The sequence below is a fragment of the Ptychodera flava genome, chromosome 8 (assembly GCF_041260155.1).
Source record: "Ptychodera flava strain L36383 chromosome 8, AS_Pfla_20210202, whole genome shotgun sequence".
NCBI lineage: Eukaryota > Metazoa > Hemichordata > Enteropneusta > Ptychoderidae > Ptychodera > Ptychodera flava.
The window spans coordinates 12,947,270-12,969,404 of NC_091935.1; the positions used below are offsets into that span (position 1 = coordinate 12,947,270).

A 22,135-nucleotide genomic window follows, 5' to 3' on the forward strand; every position below is an offset into this window, starting at 1 on the left:
CTATGCACAGACAACAAGGGTACTTTGGTAATCAGTCAGTATCTGTCAACTATAATTTAAAAAAAATTACATCTGATGAAACATACCTGGGGGAAACAGTTTAAAAATGAACATGAAACATACAGCTTTAAATTTTTTTTTTTTTATTTGCAGTGTTTATATAAATACAGAATATTAACTCTGCTGGCAAGGCAAGGCAAAGCAAAGTAAACCAATTTCACATACTGCTATCAAATGCATGCGCCAAATTTTGAAGAGTTTTATTGTAAGATAGTCTTAAATTCACACAACAGCTCTCATCCTCAATACCAAAATTTCACATTGTCAAAATGTAAGTTGTCAGCTCTTGTGTAAAAATTGACTCCATGTACCATACTTCCAACAAAAATGTCATTATTATTACCATAATCACCTGGAATTTAACCAATAAACGCTTCACCTAGAATATTGTCCATGGTTTGGTAATGTTCGGTATGCAGCAACAAATAATTCTGGCATTTCACAAAAAATGCTCAGTCCTTGAATGCTTCTTATATTTCACAAAATATATAAAACTTGATTTCCTGAATAAATAAATATTTCTATGTAAAGTGTACCACTCAACCTTGAGTGTGGAAATCAACTGATTATTAATCGCAGTCAATGGACAATATTCTCTGACCTAAAAGTTTGCACTATCTTTAGAAGATAGTGACTTAACAATATGGCTATCATGTGCATATATTGTTATGAAACAGATGTGTATTCAGTCTCAAAAATTCCCAAAACTAAAATGCCACAAATGCTTGTTATAAATAAGGAGTATTGTAATGCCCCTATAGTAGAGTGAATCATCAGAAATGTTTTTTTTTTTAATATTCTATCCTTGTCAGCTCTTTTAAACAAGTGTACCATGTACACATAAACAACATAAATACAACAAGAACTCTTGAATCAAGTAGATTTGATGACGTACATGTTATCAGTTGTCAATGAGATGCAGCTTTTCCAAACTGGATTTGAAAGAAGACACGATCACAAAAGTGGACAAAATGGACTCAAACTCACATTTTGCGCATATCTTGTGACAGATACTCTCAGAAAGGCAATCTGAATAACACTAGACGCCACCGATAGCAAGGTCATCTATCAGCCTCTCGGAAGTTTAACGTCATTGTGCACAAAACCTACATACAGAGAACTGGGGATGCAAAGGGTTTCAAAGTCAAATGTGCGTTTGGTGACAATAGGGGGTTACATTAGAATGGGCAATAACTGAGAGCTCTGCCCACTTCAGACAAGTAATGGTTTGGTAAGGCAGGTAAAACAAAAATGTTTTTGGTTCCTACGTTAATAATATGCCCTTGAAATGACCTCTCATTTTCCATTTCCCTCCAAGGATCTTTTTCAACATTTGCTGTTGAAAATAGCAAGGCTGTAGCACAATGTGGTAATGGAAAGGTTATGAAAGTTTCTGTCAGAATTCAGATTTGAGGTATCATGCAGCGATAACCCATAAAGTTGGGTACGAGAAGCCCTTAATTGTGTCTTTGCTTAGGCTATGAAGGTTGGGCAGTTTTGATTGTTCCCATACAATATACAGTATGGTGTTTTATATCACGATACACATACATTCCTGTTTTGTATTCCGAACTCTATGCTTCTATGCATCTCCAATTGCTTCTTATCATTCTTGAAGAGCTGGTCATGTGAAAGCCAAGTAAAACAAAATACACCCTGTTTGTCAAAGTTGGTATATTTAACATCTAGTAGGTTGTGAAAAAGCACCAATGTTTGTTAATGCAAGTTGAAAAAGACCATTTATGCATCGTGAGACTTTGTCATAGATTCCAGAAGTTGTTTTCTATCTTTGGGAGCTGTTCCAAAATACAGCTTCTGTTGTTCTGAGTACTTCCCTTCCACTGGGATGATATCCCGATAACTCCAATCCTGCCATCGGTCATTGAACCTCTCTAGGAGTTCCTGCTTCAGTTCGTCAGTCGGGAGAACATCCGGCGGATCCTTCTGTTCTAGATCAGGTACTTGTATGTCTTTGAAGATGACAACTCCTCGGAAAGCAAACCAACCACCATACTTGGGATGGATGCTCACACCAAATATGTTCTGAAAATAAGCCAGACAACATCATCATATAAAATGTATGATTTGATTTGTAGTCACGGTTCAGAACCACCATGTATGGCAATATTATTGGTAAATCAGCCAGTTCTTCAAAGAGTGCCAATATGGTAATTATATAGCTTTTTATCAGGTTTTTGTCTGGTTGAATATTACTATAGTTCGGGCATACAGTGCTTCACCTTTTGAAATTTACAATGTGTTTACTGTTGTCAACCATATGAGGATCTCTGTTAAAAAAATGGAAGAAACCAATGTAACAGTCAAATCTGATGTCATGACGCAGTTTCAATTGCTGTGAATAAAGTTGCCAGTCCAATACAAAGTCAGACATTAAACTGACATTTTTCAATCATATTGATCAAAATTATTATTTCTGACTGAAAAACACAAGTTCATTTTTTCCATTATTGTATCGTTTCAGATTACTCTCATGATTGCCATACTTTGCAAATCACTCTTGAACTTGTCATCTCACCTTGTCCTTATCCCATGGATCTTTCTGCATGTGTTTACGTTGGTAGTAGAAGGCGGATCCGGCCACATGACCAGCGGTTTGCACCAGCACTTTGGGTCTTCTATTTGGATGCAAGTCATAGTCGTGTATGATTTCTATCTCCTGATCTGGAAGAGCCTGAATAAGGTCAAACAGTTTATTTCAATCTGCATATACTCTTTAAAATTGTACAGACTACAAAATTATTTAAGAACACCAACACAAGATAGAGAACATTCTTGATATTCTAAAATCTGGCTTTGCTAGTTTCAAGATTTTATACAGATCATACTCCAAATTTTTGATCTTACATTTAATAATAATTGGACCACAGATGTAATAATCATATACTGATGTGCAGATAAAATCTTGAATCATTACTATATCCTCAGTGTTGGGACAAAAATTTTGGACCTTCGACCACCCAAAGTACTACTTCAGTCATGTCATCCCTTCTAGACAAAGACAATAAAATCATCATGAGGTACATTGAGCCTGTGTAAATCTTACAATCTATTTCACTGGTAACGATCAAAATTTTCTGTGGTTGTCCTAAAACTAACAGTGAATGTACATACAGTACATTGTACCAAGACAATCCAGGCCTGATCAACAATTTAATTCTGTATGATATAAAAAAATTATAAAAATGTACATTCATTCAAACAACAGCTATATTGACCAGCTGAATACTGAGCATTTAAACATATTTTAGAGATTAAAATAAGTATTTAAAATTGAAAAATAATTCCAGAAAAGCCCTCCCCCCCCCCCCAAAAAAAAAAATTAGTACTTTTGTGGAAGACATCATTTTTCTCACATTGAAATCACAGGTCTCCGGGCAATGATATTGCTTAATTATCGACGGCTTTTAGCTTTTATTCACAGGAGTATTAATACCAAGTTAATTTGTTGAAGTTCTCTCTGTTGTACGGAGGTTGCATGAGTGATATCACCTCAATTTCACACATATGTTGAAAATTTAGTTCAAACTGCAGATTCCTTCAAAATAGGACTGCAGTTGTGGATCAAATAGTACTGACCTCCTTCACTTTCTGAAGTTCTGTGTCTACACACTGATCAATGGGATCCCGTGCATCCAAGCAGTCGACCCTTGTGATGTAAGGCAAGAAAGACTTCTCAAACATATTCGGCGTACTTATCGTCAAATAAGCAAGGGTGTCAGATGGACAGTCCAACTTGAAGGGAGTGTCCACACAGTCATTGTACCATCCAATCTGAAGGAATAAGAACACAAACAATCTAATAATATGTAACTTACATCAATGGTAGAAACTCATTTTGCAGATACTAAGATGAATTACTTTCACAAACAAGGACTTAATATTTTTATTTCCTTCTCAGTTATCCTTCTTCAAATTGAAGAATTCCACTTCAATCCACAAATTTATCACGTTTTTTTTTCATTGAAAACAAATTTAATAATAGTACATGTACCTGTCTATGGTTTGATTAGTAAACATCTTACTATTTACGGTCATCTTGATTCATTGTTGTACAGTCAGTGGATTTAACAATGGTTGTTATCTTTTTCCGACCTATAATTTGAATTTTAGATTTTCACTTTTCAATAACTTCAAATTTACAGTATAGTAGTCCAATTTTACGGCAAACTGACTGAAAGCTAATCGATTTCAATACTGTGATAAAGAGAAAGTTATCGTAAAAGGTGTGAAAGTGAAACTTATTTTGAATAAGAAAATGAAAACATTGATATTAAAGTTAAAAATGGTTTACGGGAGTCATTTTTCGGCTCTATTAGCTCATTCGACAACTGTTGATTCACTCTGTCCATGTTTGAGTTTTGCAGAACTAAAACGTTTTCACTAGTATCACTGAATCAAATCGCGCAAATATGTCCCAACCAAGGGACGTGAGAAAGTTCATGTTGTATAACAAATGCACAGTCCCCTGTGATCTATTCCGCTCTTGGACTATGCGCCCCATAGGCGTGTGTACATATGCCTCTGAAAAATACTTTCTTTTTCTCAGGCATATGCACACACGTCTATGGGGCGCATGGTCCACGAGTGGAATAGATAGCAAGTGACTGTGGAACCACGGTCCCTCCACAGGGACCGTGTGTGAACAAATGCGTATCTCATGTTCGACGGTAAAACTGGAGTGCAGTCTGCTATAAAACATTTTAACATGACCAAAGCAGGCCATAAACATTTGTTTTTAAATAACTCACCTTAAATTTATGAAATTCAAAACCTGTAGTGGTAAAAATATTATCAAATGCCTCATCGATCTTCCTCACGTTGTCGGACGAAGCCATTTTACTTGTGCCCTTTGACCTTACTAACTGACCAATTACGAAACCGTGAATAAGTACCTCACATGACTCGTCACCTGACCGGGCAAACAACACAAGTAACTCGCGCCGGTGAAAAACATACATTGTGTTCGTTTCCTACTGCCGGACAAGATGATGCGGGTAACTTTTCTCGCACTTTTGGGACTGACTGCTGTTTTATGTGACAGTTGTAATCTACCCCCGAGGTTGTGGTGCTCCAGCGAAGAAACGGCAAGAAACTGCGGGGTAAGTTATTTGACTTGATCCGGTCTTTGAACTTGAGCTTGAGAGGGAGGGATCGTGACTCGACCAAGACATTGAACAGTAGTTCCAGTTTGAAATTTGAGAGTACATAACTTACCTTGGCCGCCAAGGACAATTTTAATCCCAGTCCATCGCGTTTCCTCCACATTTCTGTACGTTACATCGCAGGAAGTGAAAAAAAAAACCAAAACAAAAAACCTTGGCTTTTTAGGGGGATTATGTCTGAGTAAAATCGTAGTAGATGATTGATCTCTGCATCATGGAGGTAGTTGTTTTCTACCTCTAAGATTCCACCATAGAGGCCCTGGACCCTAGTTAGGGATGAATTTATGCTAATCACCCGCAGTTGTGGCGCAGACGAATGGAAATTATCAAATGTGTGGCCGTCTTCGCGACACTCAAGGTCGTTTGATCGACTTGGACTTGACGCCCTATGAAAGTGTCGTGTTACATTTGATAGCACCTTTGCAGGCAGAGTAGAGCTTTTCAAGGACCTAGCAATGCGGGGAGTGAGAGGACGAGTAGGTAGTCTTAATGGGCTAAAATATCTTGCGATCAGTTTAAAAGTGACGTGCAGCCTTCCGAATTCTTCTATCTCCATGGAATTGTGAAGTTGGAGAATTGTATATTATACCATCTATTGACAAACCAGAAGAAAGTAGTCAGACGGGCATTTTGTATGACTCATCATTTCCTTGCATTCACAGGTTGAGTATCAGTGTGCACGGTACAATGCCATTGAAAATTCAGTGAAAGCCACACCCCCAGTTCAAGTCACTTTATATTTTGAGTCGCTATGTCCAGGATGTCGGTCTTTCATCAAGTCGCAATTGTATCCAACATGGCAAACTATACCCAGTATCATTAATGTGACATTGGTACCTTACGGCAATGCTCATGTAAGTTATTGTTGTTTTATATGTTTTAACCTTTGACCTTGCGATGTTTACTCTCACTGCTTTTCTTGGGTTGTAACATGATAGTAAATTACATAACTGTAACTGGGGACACACCATTTTTTAAGGTCTATGGACACACCAACAGTAGCATACTTTCGGGTGATTTCTGTAATTTTTTTCCCTGGCAGCAAATCCGTTATCATCAGTGCATGTCTATCTCTTTGTAACCAACAATAAGTCTGGCTGCAATGTCAGGTGAAAATCACCTGATCATGTGACTGTCAATTCAAAGATGCCATAGCTTGTTTTGTCAATTCCAGTAATAATGGCGCAAAGCTGTTTTGAGGTAATGTCACAAATCAAGCCATAAAGCTACAGAATAAGGTTAAACTGCAATGCCACTGCACAACATTCCTTGTGTTCCCAAGTGTTATATTGGTTTGACATACCAAGGAGATTTCAAATACAGTCACTGCAAAACATCATGAAGATTTACTAAGTAGCACTTTATGAGAATTAAGAGTTCTGAATGCAAATAGGCCTTTTCTGTCATCACGTGAAAGTCATGCGGGCGAAAAGAAGTAGGGGGTGTTTCCTTTGAAAATGCTCATGGATAACTATAGCTCAAGAGTTAAAACAAACATTTCGCTGACAAAAGATACATACATGCATAGGAGGGACAATACATACACCCATGTTATAGAAAGCTTGGCATTCCTAAATGATAAATCAATCACGTAATGTGAGAAGTGATCAATACTTGTACAAGTTCCTCTATTTGTTCAAGTGTAGATAAATTCAGTGTTCTGTCATGAATTACTAAATTTTTCATATTACAATTTTTTTGAATCAAAAGTTGTATTCAAATGTGTAAGTTTCTGGAAAGCCTGCAAATTTCCAAGTTAATTAACCAGAAAAATCTTTTCATGCATTTTCAAGTAGCAAAAATATTTCAGGCAAAAGTTATATTTGCAAGATATATACGGTCTATAATTTTGTTTATTGTTTTACCCAAATTATTAAATACTATTAGGTGATTTACCAACTGAAATTTTCATTTGTTTTGATAGATTTCTCTCTAATATCTTGTAAAGTAGTATTATTTACAAATTAATGGATAAATTATCTCCTTTACTTTAAGGAATATAGAATTTTTTAGCCACTTTGGAAACCCACTCCTCAGAACAATTTTTTATTTTGTCTTTCCTGCTATGAGTTCAGAAAAAATAGTTCAAAGATAGGAAATGATTCACTAATGGAATGATTTTAACGTACTCACTTCTTGTGTACTCTCCAGGAGCAAAAAGTAGGAGACCATTGGGAATACCAGTGTCAACACGGAGAGAATGAATGCATTGGTAACTTTATTGAAACATGTCTTTTGCACTACAATGATATGAAAGTGGCTTTCCCTGTCCTGGCTTGTATGGAAGCCTCTGGACAACCTTACGACCCAGCAACTGGACAACAGGTGTGATTTATAATGCTTTTTTCTTGCAACTTTTGAAACTAAATCTTGAGTACAGAGTACTCTGATCAAATGATAGTTACGGACTTACTCAATGTTCTGCATTTGAAAAAAAATAAATGAATGTTCTCTATACATTTGCTCATCTTTTTTCTCCAGAAACATTATTCAGTGCAAATGTGATGGAAAAAATTTGTTAAGTTTAATATGTTGAGATGCATTTGTTTAATGAATTGTAAAATCACAGCTATCTGTGATTGCTAAAGTTGGATACAAGATTGATAATGAATACCTGTCTCTTACAAAAGGGGTTTATGTTCTTCTGCATTGTAGAACCTGCACATGATACATTAATTCCCTTCCCACATTACATTGCACTGAGATATTTTATAAAATATTTTTACATTTTATTTATGTGAAGGGGGAACCACTTTTTTGAATGGATTTATAATGTGACTGTGTAATTTTTTAACAGTGTGCCAGCCAGTATGGAGTCGACTTTTCTCAAGTTCTGAAGTGTAGCAATAGTACACTTGGCAATACACTGGAGCACCAGATGGCACTGAAGACTGAAGCCCTAGACCCACCTCATACCTATGTACCATGGGTAACAGTCAATGGGGTAAGTTAAGGAACAGGGTGACAATGAATTGGGTAATGGAATACGGGTAGCTGTCAATGGGATATGAAAGAAGAATTACAAAACCAGTGATATCACAGTTACGACAGTATTCTTTGTGTCATACAATGTGGTCAACCAGTACCCTCATACTATCATTGCCATCTACTGTGCTATGAAAAGCACACAGGGAATAGCACTTAAGCAGTGAAAGTTTATTGAACTTTGTCACCAAAGTTTTTTGGTATGATGGTTTTCATTCATGTACCCTCTATGAATACTGATTATTTGATAAGCCAAAATTAGAAGAAAAAACAACAGAATTTCAATGAGTATGAATTTCAGGAAACCTGGTTTTCCTATGTTGTCTTTGCTGTATGGCTCTTGTATTATTCAACAATTGTCTGGAAGTTGATAAATGCCATTAGTTTTTGATATAATGCATAGAGAAAGACAGAGTATTTTGCCCCTGTGTAAATTTAAATATGACAAGTATGGTTGAAATCAAGATGACTCTGAAAGGATCTTTGCTCAGACTTTCCTCAATGCAATTTTCTACCATACCCTTACCAAATGAAGTATAAAAATCAGGGACCACCATGCAAAGTGTGGTACTGGGGAAACATGTTAGCCAACATTTACTGATATTTGAAATTCAAAATGGCCACTATATCCCAGTGTTAACTCTATGGAGAAAAAGAAAATTTCAATTTTTGAAAAACTATGACAGTAAATTTTTTCTCATACCAGGAGCTTTAAAATGAGCCCCCACAAGTGGTAGATCAGAAAAGAATTGTACAAATCTCAGGGGCAGTGTTCCCTCTGAGGTTTCAAGAGGGTGCGCAACTTGAGATCACGGTCCCTCCGGGACTGTGTTGAGATACGTCGGATTATTGTCTCACAGCTGGGTCCGTTCATGTATATGCTAATTTACTGAGGTACGTCACAACGTACAATGAACGTTGGTGGCAACTGCGCCACCAACGGGCGCTAAACCCGAAACGCGGAAGTAAAATCTACGCCGAGATCGCACATTTCACCCGAGTTATCGTTTTCAAAACTACCGATCGAAATGACTGAGACTAAAGTTGCGCAAAACATGAAATTTCACTGCGAGAGCAGTCGGAGACACTGCGCAATTGGCGCGCAAATAAGCCTTAGCGGGAACACTGCTCAGGGGTTGAATATCTGTCCAAATGGCGAATTCTACTCAAGATACCTTCTCTCTGCAGACCTTCTCTTGCTTTGGGTAGAAAATACTACATTCAGAGTTAATGCTCGTCCTTAAAAAAACAAATCCTAACCCTATATTCTAAACCACTTTGAGGTTGGCATTGATTTGCTTTCTCTGAGGAAAGTTCTAATGTTAAACTGATATGATATTTCAGGTATGAAGTCTTGCCAATGATTGCAGTAAAAATTATATGAATCCCATTTTAATACCAGGTTAAATTTTTCATGTTGATATCTATAGAAGTGTCTCAAAATTTGTGTTAAGACTGCAGCAGTGATACCTCTGTACTTTGCTGTCTTTGGCTTGCCTTCAGAGTCTCAAGGTTTAATTTTGTTAAGACTGATTTGTCTATCTTCATATGCAGGTCCACACTGAGCAAATACAACAGGAGGCTACAAGTGACCTGTTGAAACTGGTCTGTGACACCTACACTGGTCCAAAACCACCAGCCTGTACGTCACTCCTCGATGTCTGCTACAAGCTGTAAAATTCAAGATTTCAGGAATAAACACTATCTATGCAAAATAAAAATGAACTATCAGAAACTTCCATCCGGATTTGATGAAATTTTAATCAATTATTAAAATTTTTGAAATTGCCAGTTCAGTTTCCTTTTATTAATAGAGGGAGAAACGATGAATTTGAAGCCTTTACTCCATATTCTACACAGTACACAATATTAGACACCATTTATAATTAGCTTTTAAAAAATGAATTTCCTTGTTTGCTATTCCAGAAGGGTTTGTACTTTTTATGACGAGGGAAAGTGCAATCGTTCAAAAGTATAGAGACATCTTTCCTATTGTCTGAGTAACAAGTTCAATGGTAATTAGTTTGACCCAGAGTCATAATGAAGGAGAATGTTTACTTGAACTTGGTCTCAGTGTTGTTCTGTAGCATCTTGTACAGGGTATGTACAGACATCTTTTACTTGCTTCCTGTTTTTCTCTTCTTTCATCTGATATACTTCAGATTTTGTGAATCATATCGTAACATCTCTGGTAAAAAGGGCACCTTCTGTCATGTCCATGATTCAGATTTTATGCTACATATTTGAAAATTTTTAATGTCTTTTCAAAATGGTACTCAAAACAACAGTTCACACCTCTGTATCTTTATCCGATATTGTCCAGGAACATTTCACCGTGAGATTTGTCAAAAACCAATCTGTTCGTTATCAGGGAAGTGATGTCATTTTTTATCTGATCATTCATTTACAATGTGTACATTTACACAAGACAAGAATACATCAACTTCACTTGTAACTTCTTTGACATGATTTCATTTGAATAAAATGAGCAATGAACTTCACACATGTATTTTCTCTTTAAACATGATTTTATTTTAATATTTTACATATTTATGTATGCCTACTCATGAAAGAAGTTTACACTGCATACATAACTATGTAATAATTCGATAAAAAGTGGTAAAACATTCGATAAAATGTGAACTTTGTAAAAGTATGTTATATCTGGTGATATAAAGAAGGTATACAAAGGTGACGTGACCCTTCACCTGGTATCAAAAATGAAAATGCTCAATAATAGAATTACACATGTATCGCATTATACATTTAGACGATCACTCACATGGTACAGAGGTTAATATTAATATCAAGGTAATATTTTCTTTTTGACGTTGAATTATTTTCATAAGGATGTTCAAAAATGTTTTGGATAGGTTTCTTGTGACATTGATGAATATATTCGCATCATGTCCCATCATGAAATTATCCATACCCTAAATCATTTGAGAGCATTTCATGTAAAGACATGATGGTGTGTTATGTGGACAGAACATCTCAAGGTAAATGTAAAATGAAATAGTAATGTATTTCAAAATCTGGACCTTTCACCCCTATCTCCATGGGAATAGGTCTAGTCTGAGTTTTAAATTACATAGGACTAGTCCAAAATGCAGTGATGAAAGTGCTAGGCCATGTTTCAAAACACTGCTATTGCTGCACTAAATGCACTCAAATTCATCTCACTGCCCTAGTTCAGCATAATGACCATTTCCTGTCTGAGGTACGGTACTCTCTTCACATACCACGTCTTCTTTGGATCATTCCTACGGCTGTTCTCCAGATTTATTGCAGGGAATATATGCAATCATCATGGGTGAAAACAATGGTCTGTCTTACTTTACATGATCAACTGGATGGCCAACCTAAATCAAGTCTTGACAGCTAACACAAATCACAGCCAAAAGCACCTGCTCTTTTAATACTTAGTCTCTGCCTCGCTGTTGAAAGGCTATAGCACACATACGATAAATTACATTGTGTATCATGTCAAAGAGAATGACTTTCTAGCCAACTCCTAAATTTAGTAATGGGTATTGAAGCAAATATGACAGATGCATGAAAGTAAAATACAATCTCTCCTGTGCAATATTAGCAAATACAGAAATTATACACTAATTGCTGAAGCAAGGAAGATCAACTTTATAACACAAAATCTGAATAACTTTACATTTTTGACTCTGATGCTGGTCTCTGTCTTGATCACTTGCATCTTGAGTCATGATTTGACACTTAAACTTGCCTCGTTCAGATTTGAGGAACTTGACAAAGACTGAATGGATTCACGCTGTGCCCTTTCTACCACAGGAAACTTGGCTATTGATTAACAAGCAAAGTTACCCAACAACAAGACAATTATGCTTTCAAGAAGACTAATGGAAATAGTCTTTAAGTCTGTCAGGAACTTCTTTACAGGGAGGAATTTCACCTACCAAACTTACAATAGACTCTGTACTTTAACTACAGAGCAGTTTTCTTGATTCCTGTTTCTGACATTTTCCACAGCAATGCCTGTACATGTATCCCTCATCAAACACACTGGTCACAGCAAGTTTTGCAAAGCATGAATTTTCATGAAGATCTTGTTTTGGCACAAACTTCTCATCGACCACTGACATTACAGAGAATATAGAACATGATGCTTTCGCATGAACAGATGAACAGTGAATACCTTGACAACTCAGGGCAAGTTACTTTTAATCTGAGTTGCAGTGGTTTACAGAGAATTGAAATCAATCAGATGGTCTCCATTATGAAGACAACTGTATTAATTTCATTCGATCTTAATCAGATACAAATGACTCATACATGTATCAATGAAAGATCATTGATAAATCTAAGTTTGGCAGAAGGTACAAGTTTACTCCTATTGTTTAAACACTTCCCTGAACCAAGCAATATTTTTCTGGATATACCACAAAAAATGAATATTTCTGAATTTCAGATTTCCAAGAGATTGATTTCCATGATCTTGGCTGCTCTGATACAGCCTTGCTTGATGTTCTGTAAGATCAATCTCAGTTAATGCTTCAATTCAATGAATCCATAAGACCAAGTAAGTGCACCGCTAATTGTCACAAAATCTCTCATGAAGACAAGAGCTTGCATCTAACAGAGAGAGAGAGAGAGAGCCACACTGAATTATAGGCAGTAGTTTGTCCACCTATTTTTGCATTGAAAATTTCTATGAGCTTTGAAAAGTAGGTTTGCAAAGTGGCATCTGATAAATATATATATATAAACTGCGTTATGGCACTGCTATGTAGAAAAGTGTAAAGAATAGGTTAAAAGTTTCATACACAAATTCGTGCATGTACGTTAATACATGGAAATTTACTTGTGCACTACACAAGAATCGAAATGTCATACTGACACCCGAATGATAAGTAAAATATTGGCACGGAGCTAAAATAAAAATACAGTACATGCACAAGGCAGAACATTTGACATTCAGATTGCTGAGCTACAACTTTTTACTGTTCTGTTTTTAGTCGTTACCCTATCACTGTACATTCAGCATTGTAGTATGAAATAATCTACACTGTTACAGCAAAACCATGCATTGCAAAAGCATAGAAGTGAAGGGAAAGTATAGGTTACATCAGAGCCATGAGAAAAATCCAAAGTCTAAATACTCAGCCTTTTGCTGTCAATGTTGACAATGGTGCACTTTTAGCAAAGTCTTATGATTGCAAAAACTGAAGGTTGTGCGAGATTCTGTTTAGAATCAAGTTGTCTATGAGCATCTTGATTTATATAAGTGTGACTTGCCACTTTCAGTTTCTTTTCTGTCACAGGCTGGCATACCTCCTTGTCCCCTTCTTCAACAGTTTGTCGGTCTCTTCAGAGTTGATGTCTTTGGGCGCATTACCTCTGTACAGCACGTAGTGTTGGACGATGAACAGGATGTCAAAGCAGATGGAGAACACGCCGAGGCCGAATTTGGTCGGGTCGCCGAAAATCGACTTCCAGTCATTGTAATTGTAAGAAATGAGGAACATCTGTAGAAGGCTTAGACTTCCACCGGTGAAGTCGAGTAAAACGTTTCCGATGCTCCAACCTTCGGTGCTCTTACGTCGGAAATTCATGTAAGCCTTAACGGAAAACCAGAAATAATAGAGAGCCTTTGTCATTTATGTGTCTCGATTCAGAAATGGTAATTCTTTATTACAACATTACAATTGATGAAATATTCAAAAATCACCACTTTCTCTAAAAATAGAACACATATCCTGACAAGGCAGTAGTGGTATAAACAAAGCGCACAATTATGTAAGAAACTGTGCATCAATCATGAATAATGTTTTTTAGGGTAAGTTGAACCATGTCTTGATATATGGGGATGATGCAATACTAAACAGTACTGACTTACCTGAGGTATATATTTTATGAGTGTGACTCCGAGTTTGATGTATGACAAATACAGTAGATAATTCAGCCAGGATATAATATTGCCGGAGCTGGCTGCTGCAATGATCAGGGTGGTGATTGCAAAGGCCCAAGCCAGGGACAGCAAAACCATACAAACTTTTGAAACTTTTTGACCAGCACGCTGAAGCGAATGAAAACAAAATGTGATTTGAATCTGGTCTCACAGAGAAATTTATAAGTGTCTGATGTGCAACAGTTACAGCTTAGCACAATTAAACAAGATACTGACCAAAATGATCACAAGATTGTAATTTTTATTGGTACAAACTTTTGCATGGGATAAATGGAGAGATTTATGATCCAAAAGTTTTTGACAAGAACAGCTGACATCTGAAGACATCTTGCTCACTGAAAGGTATGCTTCACTGTACACCCTATAGATACTGGAAAAATCAATTTTATCAAATCTTTTTTTTTTGACAGCTACACTCATCAATAGTGTTTTAAACATCACCTGTTTACAGCAACATGCTGGTTTTCAAATGACCTGAAAAATTGTGACCTGTCCGAAAACCAATATTTATGTAAAACTGGTGACAAAGCTCAGATTTCATGGCCTCAAACACAATGCAACACTGTCCTTTGCAGCATTGAATCATAATGGGTGATCGTCTACCTTTCAAATTAACTACACTCAGTGTGACAGTTTCCGGACGACCTCAGTTTTCGGACATTTTGTGACCTGCTGTTAGTTACACTCACTTCGCTCCGTATCGATAGCGTTTTACAGGTCATGTGACCTCATATTAGGTCAGGTGACACTGTTGTCCTATTTTCGATAGTTTTTTGGTAGAAGCTATTGAGTTCGCTACGAGCGGCGGTCACAAATTGTCGTTTGACACCACGTCAGTGATACTGTCAACCTACTGCCGTCAGATCAAAGTAACTGAAATTTTGACTAAAGTCCTGATTTAGCATTGAATTTTGAATGTGGGGGAGAATAATGATTTTGAAAATACTCTTTCCATTGTTCGCTACGATTACACGTAGTTTTAACGAAAACTGCGCAGTTGTTTCGAGAAAAAAGTACATTTAATGAACGTAAGAAGTGTACAAGTTTTCGGACAGACAATATTTAGCATAATTGTGTAAGCGTAGTAAGTGACTTACTGTGTAAAAACTTGACAGGTAAATAATTCCATACGATGAAATATACTCGCTATTTTTATTAAATAATGCCTGTGCGATTCTAATACAAACAAAATATGCAATGGAAACAATTATAAGTAATACTCACTGAACAAACTTAGCGAAGTTAGCCACACCGTACGATACAAGGTGCCGAAAGCAACACATACAGAGACAGCCCGTGTCCGATATCTAAGCGCTATACACGTCGAAATATAGTTGAGTCGTCCATGGATTAAACATAACTAATTATCATGAAATATTCTTCTATACTGTTTTCTAAACACATCGAAATTAAAAATCGGTGGGTTGAAGTTTCAAATTATCAATACTTAGCTCCTAATCACATTCCAAACACGACGTCCGATTTCTGGGATTGCAGTCCGATTACTACGCCCTTGACATAGGGTCAAAACTTTGGCAACTTTGACCCCGAAATACCACTCCTGTCGTGTCAACTGAGTTTGAGGATAACCACGATAAAGTTTCGAAAGGTATGGTAATAAGATTTCGTATTGCTGGCATTTACGAAACGACTTTGGGCGAAATCCACTACCCTGTCCGAAAACTGTCACACTGAGTGTACAAATAGACTTATAATCGGTATTCAAGAAAGACAGTGTTTGAAAAAGTCAGAATGTACACAAAAATGTGAATTGTGTGCCCTTTTTCTCACTGCTTTCTTCAAAACACATCTTAAAACCAGTCCTTTTAAATCCCCCCTCACAATTTCTCGTTCCTTTACATGACTCAACCACCACTAACTGTGGTCTGTATACCAATTCTTACCTCATATATACAGCACTGGAATATTGTAAATGCAGTGACCACTATAGCATGTAATGTAAATACTACATCGTTCAACTGGACTGGGTTAACACCACGTGGATGGGACTCTTTGTATTCAGCCTGAAATGAGATGTCATATAGAGTCTCTGTATGGATGACAGATTACAAGTTTCAAACACAGAGATAAGGAGGTTGAGAGGAGGAAGTGAAACTTTTTGCACGCTCAGTTCTGACAGCATGGCTGTGATATTCACATACAACACTTTCATTATTTTTCTTCGATAAAACAAGTACTTTTATTTGTTCTTCTCACAAAGGATGTTGAAATGCAAAGTGTCAGCCTTGTAAATACAACACATGGTGTATGATGTACAGCATTATTGTTGACAAGTGAATTTTAGTCTAAGATTAAAATTCAGTTATTGTCAATAATAAAATTGGAAGTCACACACATATAGGCTATATCTACAATACAAGGCCTTTCACCATGGTCAGGGTAGAAGAACGAAAAAGTACATTGTACACACACATCAAATATACTACATTACATCAGAAGTAACTGTTAATGAAACTTCAAATGAGTTCCTTGTATTTGTCTTCAGTTGATTGATATATTGCAGTGTACTGTCTCACAAACGGTCAGTGTGATTGTGTACAAAAACTGAATATTTAAATTACTTACCCATACTTCAGGAATCCAGTACATTCCAACGTTGTACATGCCGTACGCAATGAAGCCTGTCAAGTTGTACGACAGGAAATCAAAATTTAATCCGACGACACTAGAAAAAGAGAAAGAAGAGTTATGGCAGACCTATTTCACCCATTTATCACAGAGACTCTAGTGAAAGAGGGATCAAAGTTTATCATGTTCTGTTTGTATACAGGTTAGCCTTTGTAATAAACAGGCTTGGGACAAACCATAATGGTGGAAGAGTCTGTGTATCTTAGAAATGGAACTGTATATTGATTTGTTAATAACAGACTCCTGGTAAACATATACAAGAACCTTTCAACAAAAAACAATATCTCAAATGAAACTGTAGTCTGCACTTTCAAAATGCCGTTCATGTCCTTACTACTGCCGCACACTTCATGGAATAATTCTGTCAGGTAATTTACATATGCAACCGTAAATTTAAGGCATGTACTGTCACATAGTTTACACAAATGCATTCAAGTGTTTCTTCGGAAAGTCTAGTTTGTATAGTTGACTTCAACAACAGATGAAATCATGAATATGCAAATCATAAATTAATTAAACGTAAAAAGATGGTATTGACTGAAGTATCAATGTCAAATATCACTATTATTTTCAATCATCTTCGATAAGTGCTTGGCAGACCCGTTTCTCCATGAGTTCTTTTCCATGATATATGTGACTCTAAAATTGTCTATGTATATCTTTAAGGTGATGACCTTCTGCTCAGTGTCCTATATATAATGACAGCAACCTCCAACATGAGAAATGCATATACCGTACTTGACAGGTAAACAATAGGCAAAAGGAGTTCCCATTTACCGTGTATAAAGAACAAACCATTTGTCATCATGACACAGCAGCTTTCTTCTCAAAGTACATCTAAAACTTAACCTTAAATTACCATTTTCCTGCTTTGAAGTACAGTTTTGCAATAGGAAAAATGGTTTTGGGAGAAACCTCCGTTAGAATAATGCTGGTCACTAGTGAAAAATATTTCACTTTAATGTACAAGATAAACTGTGCATTTTTGTCTTGCTATGCCATCTGCCTACAAATAGACAGATATATGTTCATAACAACTTGTTGGGTCTACAGTCCTCTATAGAGAGACTGTGTTGGATCCAATGTCACACTTAACAATAGGCACTGGACACTTGGTTTCATCAGCTATAGTTACTTGGCTCAATGATGTAAACGATCCATCTCAACTCATACATCACCAACATGAATATCACCACTTTACAAAATATTTTAACTGCTTACCTTTTTCTCCTGAAGTTGAGTACAATTTGAGGGTAGAATGAGACTGACCAGGCCACAAAGTACATCCATCCAATGATTGCTATCACAATGTCCAACCATTCCAAACGCATGACAGATATTCTGACAAAAGTTTCAGACACACTGGGAAGACACACAGACATATGACATGTCAGTAATTAGAATTTCTAGCCTTCTGCTCTGAACTCCAAGGTAACATCACATGTATAACACTACTGTTCCAGAAATTGAACAAATACGAATGTGTATCAACAGTGTTTATATTTTTATGAAGTGCCATTTAATTTCAGAAACTGTACTTCCTCCTTTGATACTAAATATTTAGTTTTATAAGACACTCCTGTTACTGATCTTAATCTATGACATTCCCTTACTGAACATATCATTAATTTGTGCATAGAACTGCTGAAAGACCCAATTTTTCCACAAGTTCAGTTTATTTTGAAGTAACTATAGCCGTTAGACACCTACTTGTGAAATTCATCTGACAATATTTCATTGATTAAATGATGATAAATGCCATGAAATACATGTAGATAATTGACAATTCGCTGAGATCAGGTAAAGCAATGAATCAGCATCTATTAGCATTCAGAAATCGGTGCAAATCAGGGATGAGAAAATCATTTCTTGTTTGTTGGTCTCTGGCACTAATAGTGAAATATACTGAGGAAATTCGAGTGACCAAACACCACAGGTTCACTGGCCTTTTGGACCAGAGCAGTGGCAAAGCCTCTGGTCCAGACAGAGTGACTGTGATTCAAGCAAACAAACTGGTGGTCCTGAACTCAAATCCTCTGATACTTTACACCAATGCATGGAGGTACCACAATTTACGATGATAGCTTGATAGCTTTACATCTTGCTATCGTCAGAGAAAAAAAAACACTATTTTTTCTGACAATAGCAAGATGTTTTGAAATCAACAGGGAAACGACAAAAACCACAAACTCTAGTAAATAAAAGTGTTTGCCCCTTACTCTATCTCTGATGACGATGTGTTGAATTCTATATAACACTCTCCAGCATGATAGGTCATAACATGGAGTTCTGCCGAGGCATTGCTCTGGCTGGATGGCAGGGTTACAGACTGAAATCAGTGAAAGACCAACACATTGATAAGACATACAATAGCCTGGATAGCGTATCACATTGCAACCAGTAACATGACAGAATAACATATTAATACTTACTGTCGCAAGGTATATGCACCAAATATAACTTGATAAAATAATAACAATATAAACATGTCTAATTTGTAAGTGATATGCATTGTCTATCATGAACTTATGTATCTGACATAGTTTGCTTTATTCATACTTTCAGTATTGCCGCTGTACAGAAGGATGTCTGAAAACATATTGCGCTTCTTCCTTTTATTATCATTATTATTATCATTATTATTATTATTATCATTATTATTATTGCAGTTGTTATCGTCATCGTGCTGAAGGCCTTTGTTTCACATCTTTCGTGTTTTATGGAAGCGCTCCCGCCACCTGGCCCGTCATCTCTACATTGTTGCATGATGGTGTTGTGATGGCTAGTATCATTGCCATCAGATGGTTACGCCTCCCTTACCGTTAGTTGCAAATGCGGTCACGCGCCCTCGTCATCAAGCAGTGAATCAAACGAAAGTCGAAAGAGGTAGTACTACCTCATGAATCAAACGAAAGTCTTGATAGTAATTAATGCGAAATAATAGTTACTGTTACCTCTTCGGAGACATTGGCTACCCATGGCAAATTACTCGAAGGGTAGATTTCTGCAGGTTGCTGTAGCTTCTGGTTGACGGTGACCTTGAAGCTGGCTGAACGACCCAACTCGATGCTGAGATCTTGCTCAGATACTTCCAACACCGTCTGTTGTTGATATGTTGATATAAAAAACTGAAGTATGATTACCGTTCTAAGGAACATTATGACAATTCTGCCGATATCAAATCTGTGGATTCATAACACGTTTTTGTCGCCTGATCCTATCTTTTCGGCAAGTACGCCTATGCAGCAGACAACGTGAATAAGAATCAGGTGACTAACATACATAAAGCCTGCGCAACATACATGATTGCAACCTCGTACGGCATTATTATTTTACAATACACTACTTGAATTTTAATTTCACCATATTCCAATATATTTTCAATTATTATTCCATGCCAGCGAGTTTTTTATTACACATAATAGAGTCAGTCAAAACTGAATGAGATTCTTGAAAGAAACCATACTCGCAACACCATCCAGATTTTATGTCCGAATGTTTAGACCCCAGCTCACGTGACTCATGTTTAGCTGGATGAGGGTACGTAAAAGGGTATGCACTGTCGTAAATGTGAATTGTGAAGGAAGGGTCACGTTGTGGTACAAGTAGTAGGTATATTTTCAGATATTTATTGATGTATGCGGAAATTGCAGAGGTAGAGACGTGTACTTCCACGCTGCAGTCTTCATGGCATAGCACTCATCAATTCTCTTTCTTGTCTTAGTTCTATTATTTTGTGGAATTTAAACCCAAGACTGGTATCTGAGCTGTAGTCTGCTTGATAATGATAGCTCTGCGTGCACGCGTGGCAGGGCTGTGTGTTACCGGCGTTACACGGCCTCCCACCACAGTGGGAGGCCTTGTACCAGCGTTACACGGCCTCCCACCACAGTGGGAGGCCTTGTAACGCCGTAACACACAGCCCTGCCATGCAGAGCTTTCTGCTTGACTGCACTGTATGTAGTACACTTGGTCTTAGCTGCAAAATTGTAACTCTACGGTGAGTTTTTGTTTTGCGACCTCGCTCACCAGTAGAGCTACAATGCCGAAGGCCCTGTAGCATACAAAATAAGCGCGCCACACATGGTGCGGCATTTTCATGTAAAATCCCACATATTACTACAATTGGTCGTACCGATTTATCACTACTGTCAGTACTGAAGACTAAACACTATACTACACTAACCTTGTCGTTTATGGGGTTTGGTATTAGCACAGACACGTCGATCGCGTTCCATAAACATTGAGCGTGTTTCTGGGAGCCACCATTACCGGAAGTTGGTAATGGCGGCTCCAAGAAATGTTTTTGGAACGCGATCGACGTATTTGAACAAATACCAAACCCCATACACGACAAGGTTAGTGTAGTACAGTGTTTAATCTTCAGTAGTGATAAATCAGTATGACCAAATGCAGTAAATATATGGGATTTTACATCAAAATGCCGCGCCATGTGCAGCGTGCTTATTAGTCCCCACGGACACCGTCCGGGGGGACTTATAGGTTTGGTCATGTCCGTGCGTGCGTGCGTGCGTCCGTCCGTCCGTCCGTCCGTCCGTTCACGCAGATATCTCAGAGATGCAAGGAGCGATTTCATTCAAACTTGGTACAAGGATTACTTCATATGTCATACAGATGCACGTCGATTTGTTTTGTGATATGATCCAATATGGCCGCCAGGCGGCCATTTTATTACGATATTTTCATGTACAGAGCCATAACTCAGACATGTTTCAACCGATTTTATTCAAAGTTGGTACAAGGACATTGACCAGTGTCATAGATATGCATGTCGATTTGTTTTGTGATACGATCCAATATGGCCGCCAGGCGGCCATTTTATTACAATTTTTTCATGTACAGAGCCATAACTCAGACATGTTTCAACCAATTTATTCAACGTTGGTACAAGGACATTGACCAATGTCATAGATATGCAAGTCTATTTGTTTTGTGATACGATCCAATATGGCCGCCTGGCGGCCATTTTATTACAATTTTTTCATGTACAGAGCCATAACTCAGACATGTTTCAACCAATTTTATTCAAAGTTGGTACAAGGACATTGACCAATGTCATAGATATGCAAGTCTATTTGTTTTGTGATACGATCCAATATGGCCGCCTGGCGGCCATTTTATTATGATTTTTTCATGTACAGAGCCATAACTCTGACATGTTTCAACCGATTTTATTCAAAGTTGGTACAAGGACATTGACCAATGTCATAGATATGCAAGTCTATTTGTTTTGTGATACGATCCAATATGGCCGCTGGCGGCCATTTTATTACGATTTTTTCATGTACAGAGCCAT

General features: G+C 37.2%; 3 protein-coding genes across 3 annotated transcripts; 1 reads left to right on the forward strand and 2 right to left on the reverse strand.

Moving 5' to 3' along the window:
- Positions 1-126: 126 nt before the first annotated feature.
- LOC139138534 (cyanocobalamin reductase / alkylcobalamin dealkylase-like) lies at positions 127-4,959 on the reverse strand. Its single transcript, XM_070706947.1, has 4 exons — positions 4,830-4,959; positions 3,658-3,852; positions 2,597-2,752; positions 127-2,103 (listed from the first exon to the last, which is right to left on the reverse strand). Exons 1-4 carry the CDS (start codon positions 4,914-4,916, stop codon positions 1,801-1,803), a joined length of 741 nt encoding a protein of 246 aa, XP_070563048.1. The 5' UTR covers positions 4,917-4,959; the 3' UTR covers positions 127-1,800.
- Positions 4,960-4,973: 14 nt separating this feature from the next.
- Positions 4,974-10,729, forward strand: LOC139138533 (gamma-interferon-inducible lysosomal thiol reductase-like). The gene is made up of 5 exons (XM_070706946.1): positions 4,974-5,180; positions 5,906-6,097; positions 7,395-7,568; positions 8,041-8,187; positions 9,783-10,729. The coding sequence occupies exons 1-5, from the start codon at positions 5,067-5,069 to the stop codon at positions 9,903-9,905; spliced, it is 750 nt and encodes a 249-aa protein (XP_070563047.1). The 5' UTR covers positions 4,974-5,066; the 3' UTR covers positions 9,906-10,729.
- Positions 10,448-20,116, reverse strand: LOC139138532 (cystinosin-like). Its single transcript, XM_070706945.1, has 7 exons — positions 19,773-20,116; positions 19,038-19,147; positions 18,040-18,180; positions 16,756-16,855; positions 16,074-16,193; positions 14,098-14,277; positions 10,448-13,819 (listed from the first exon to the last, which is right to left on the reverse strand). The coding sequence occupies exons 1-7, from the start codon at positions 19,974-19,976 to the stop codon at positions 13,517-13,519; spliced, it is 1,158 nt and encodes a 385-aa protein (XP_070563046.1). The 5' UTR covers positions 19,977-20,116; the 3' UTR covers positions 10,448-13,516.
- Between the last annotated feature and the right edge of the window lie 2,019 nt (positions 20,117-22,135).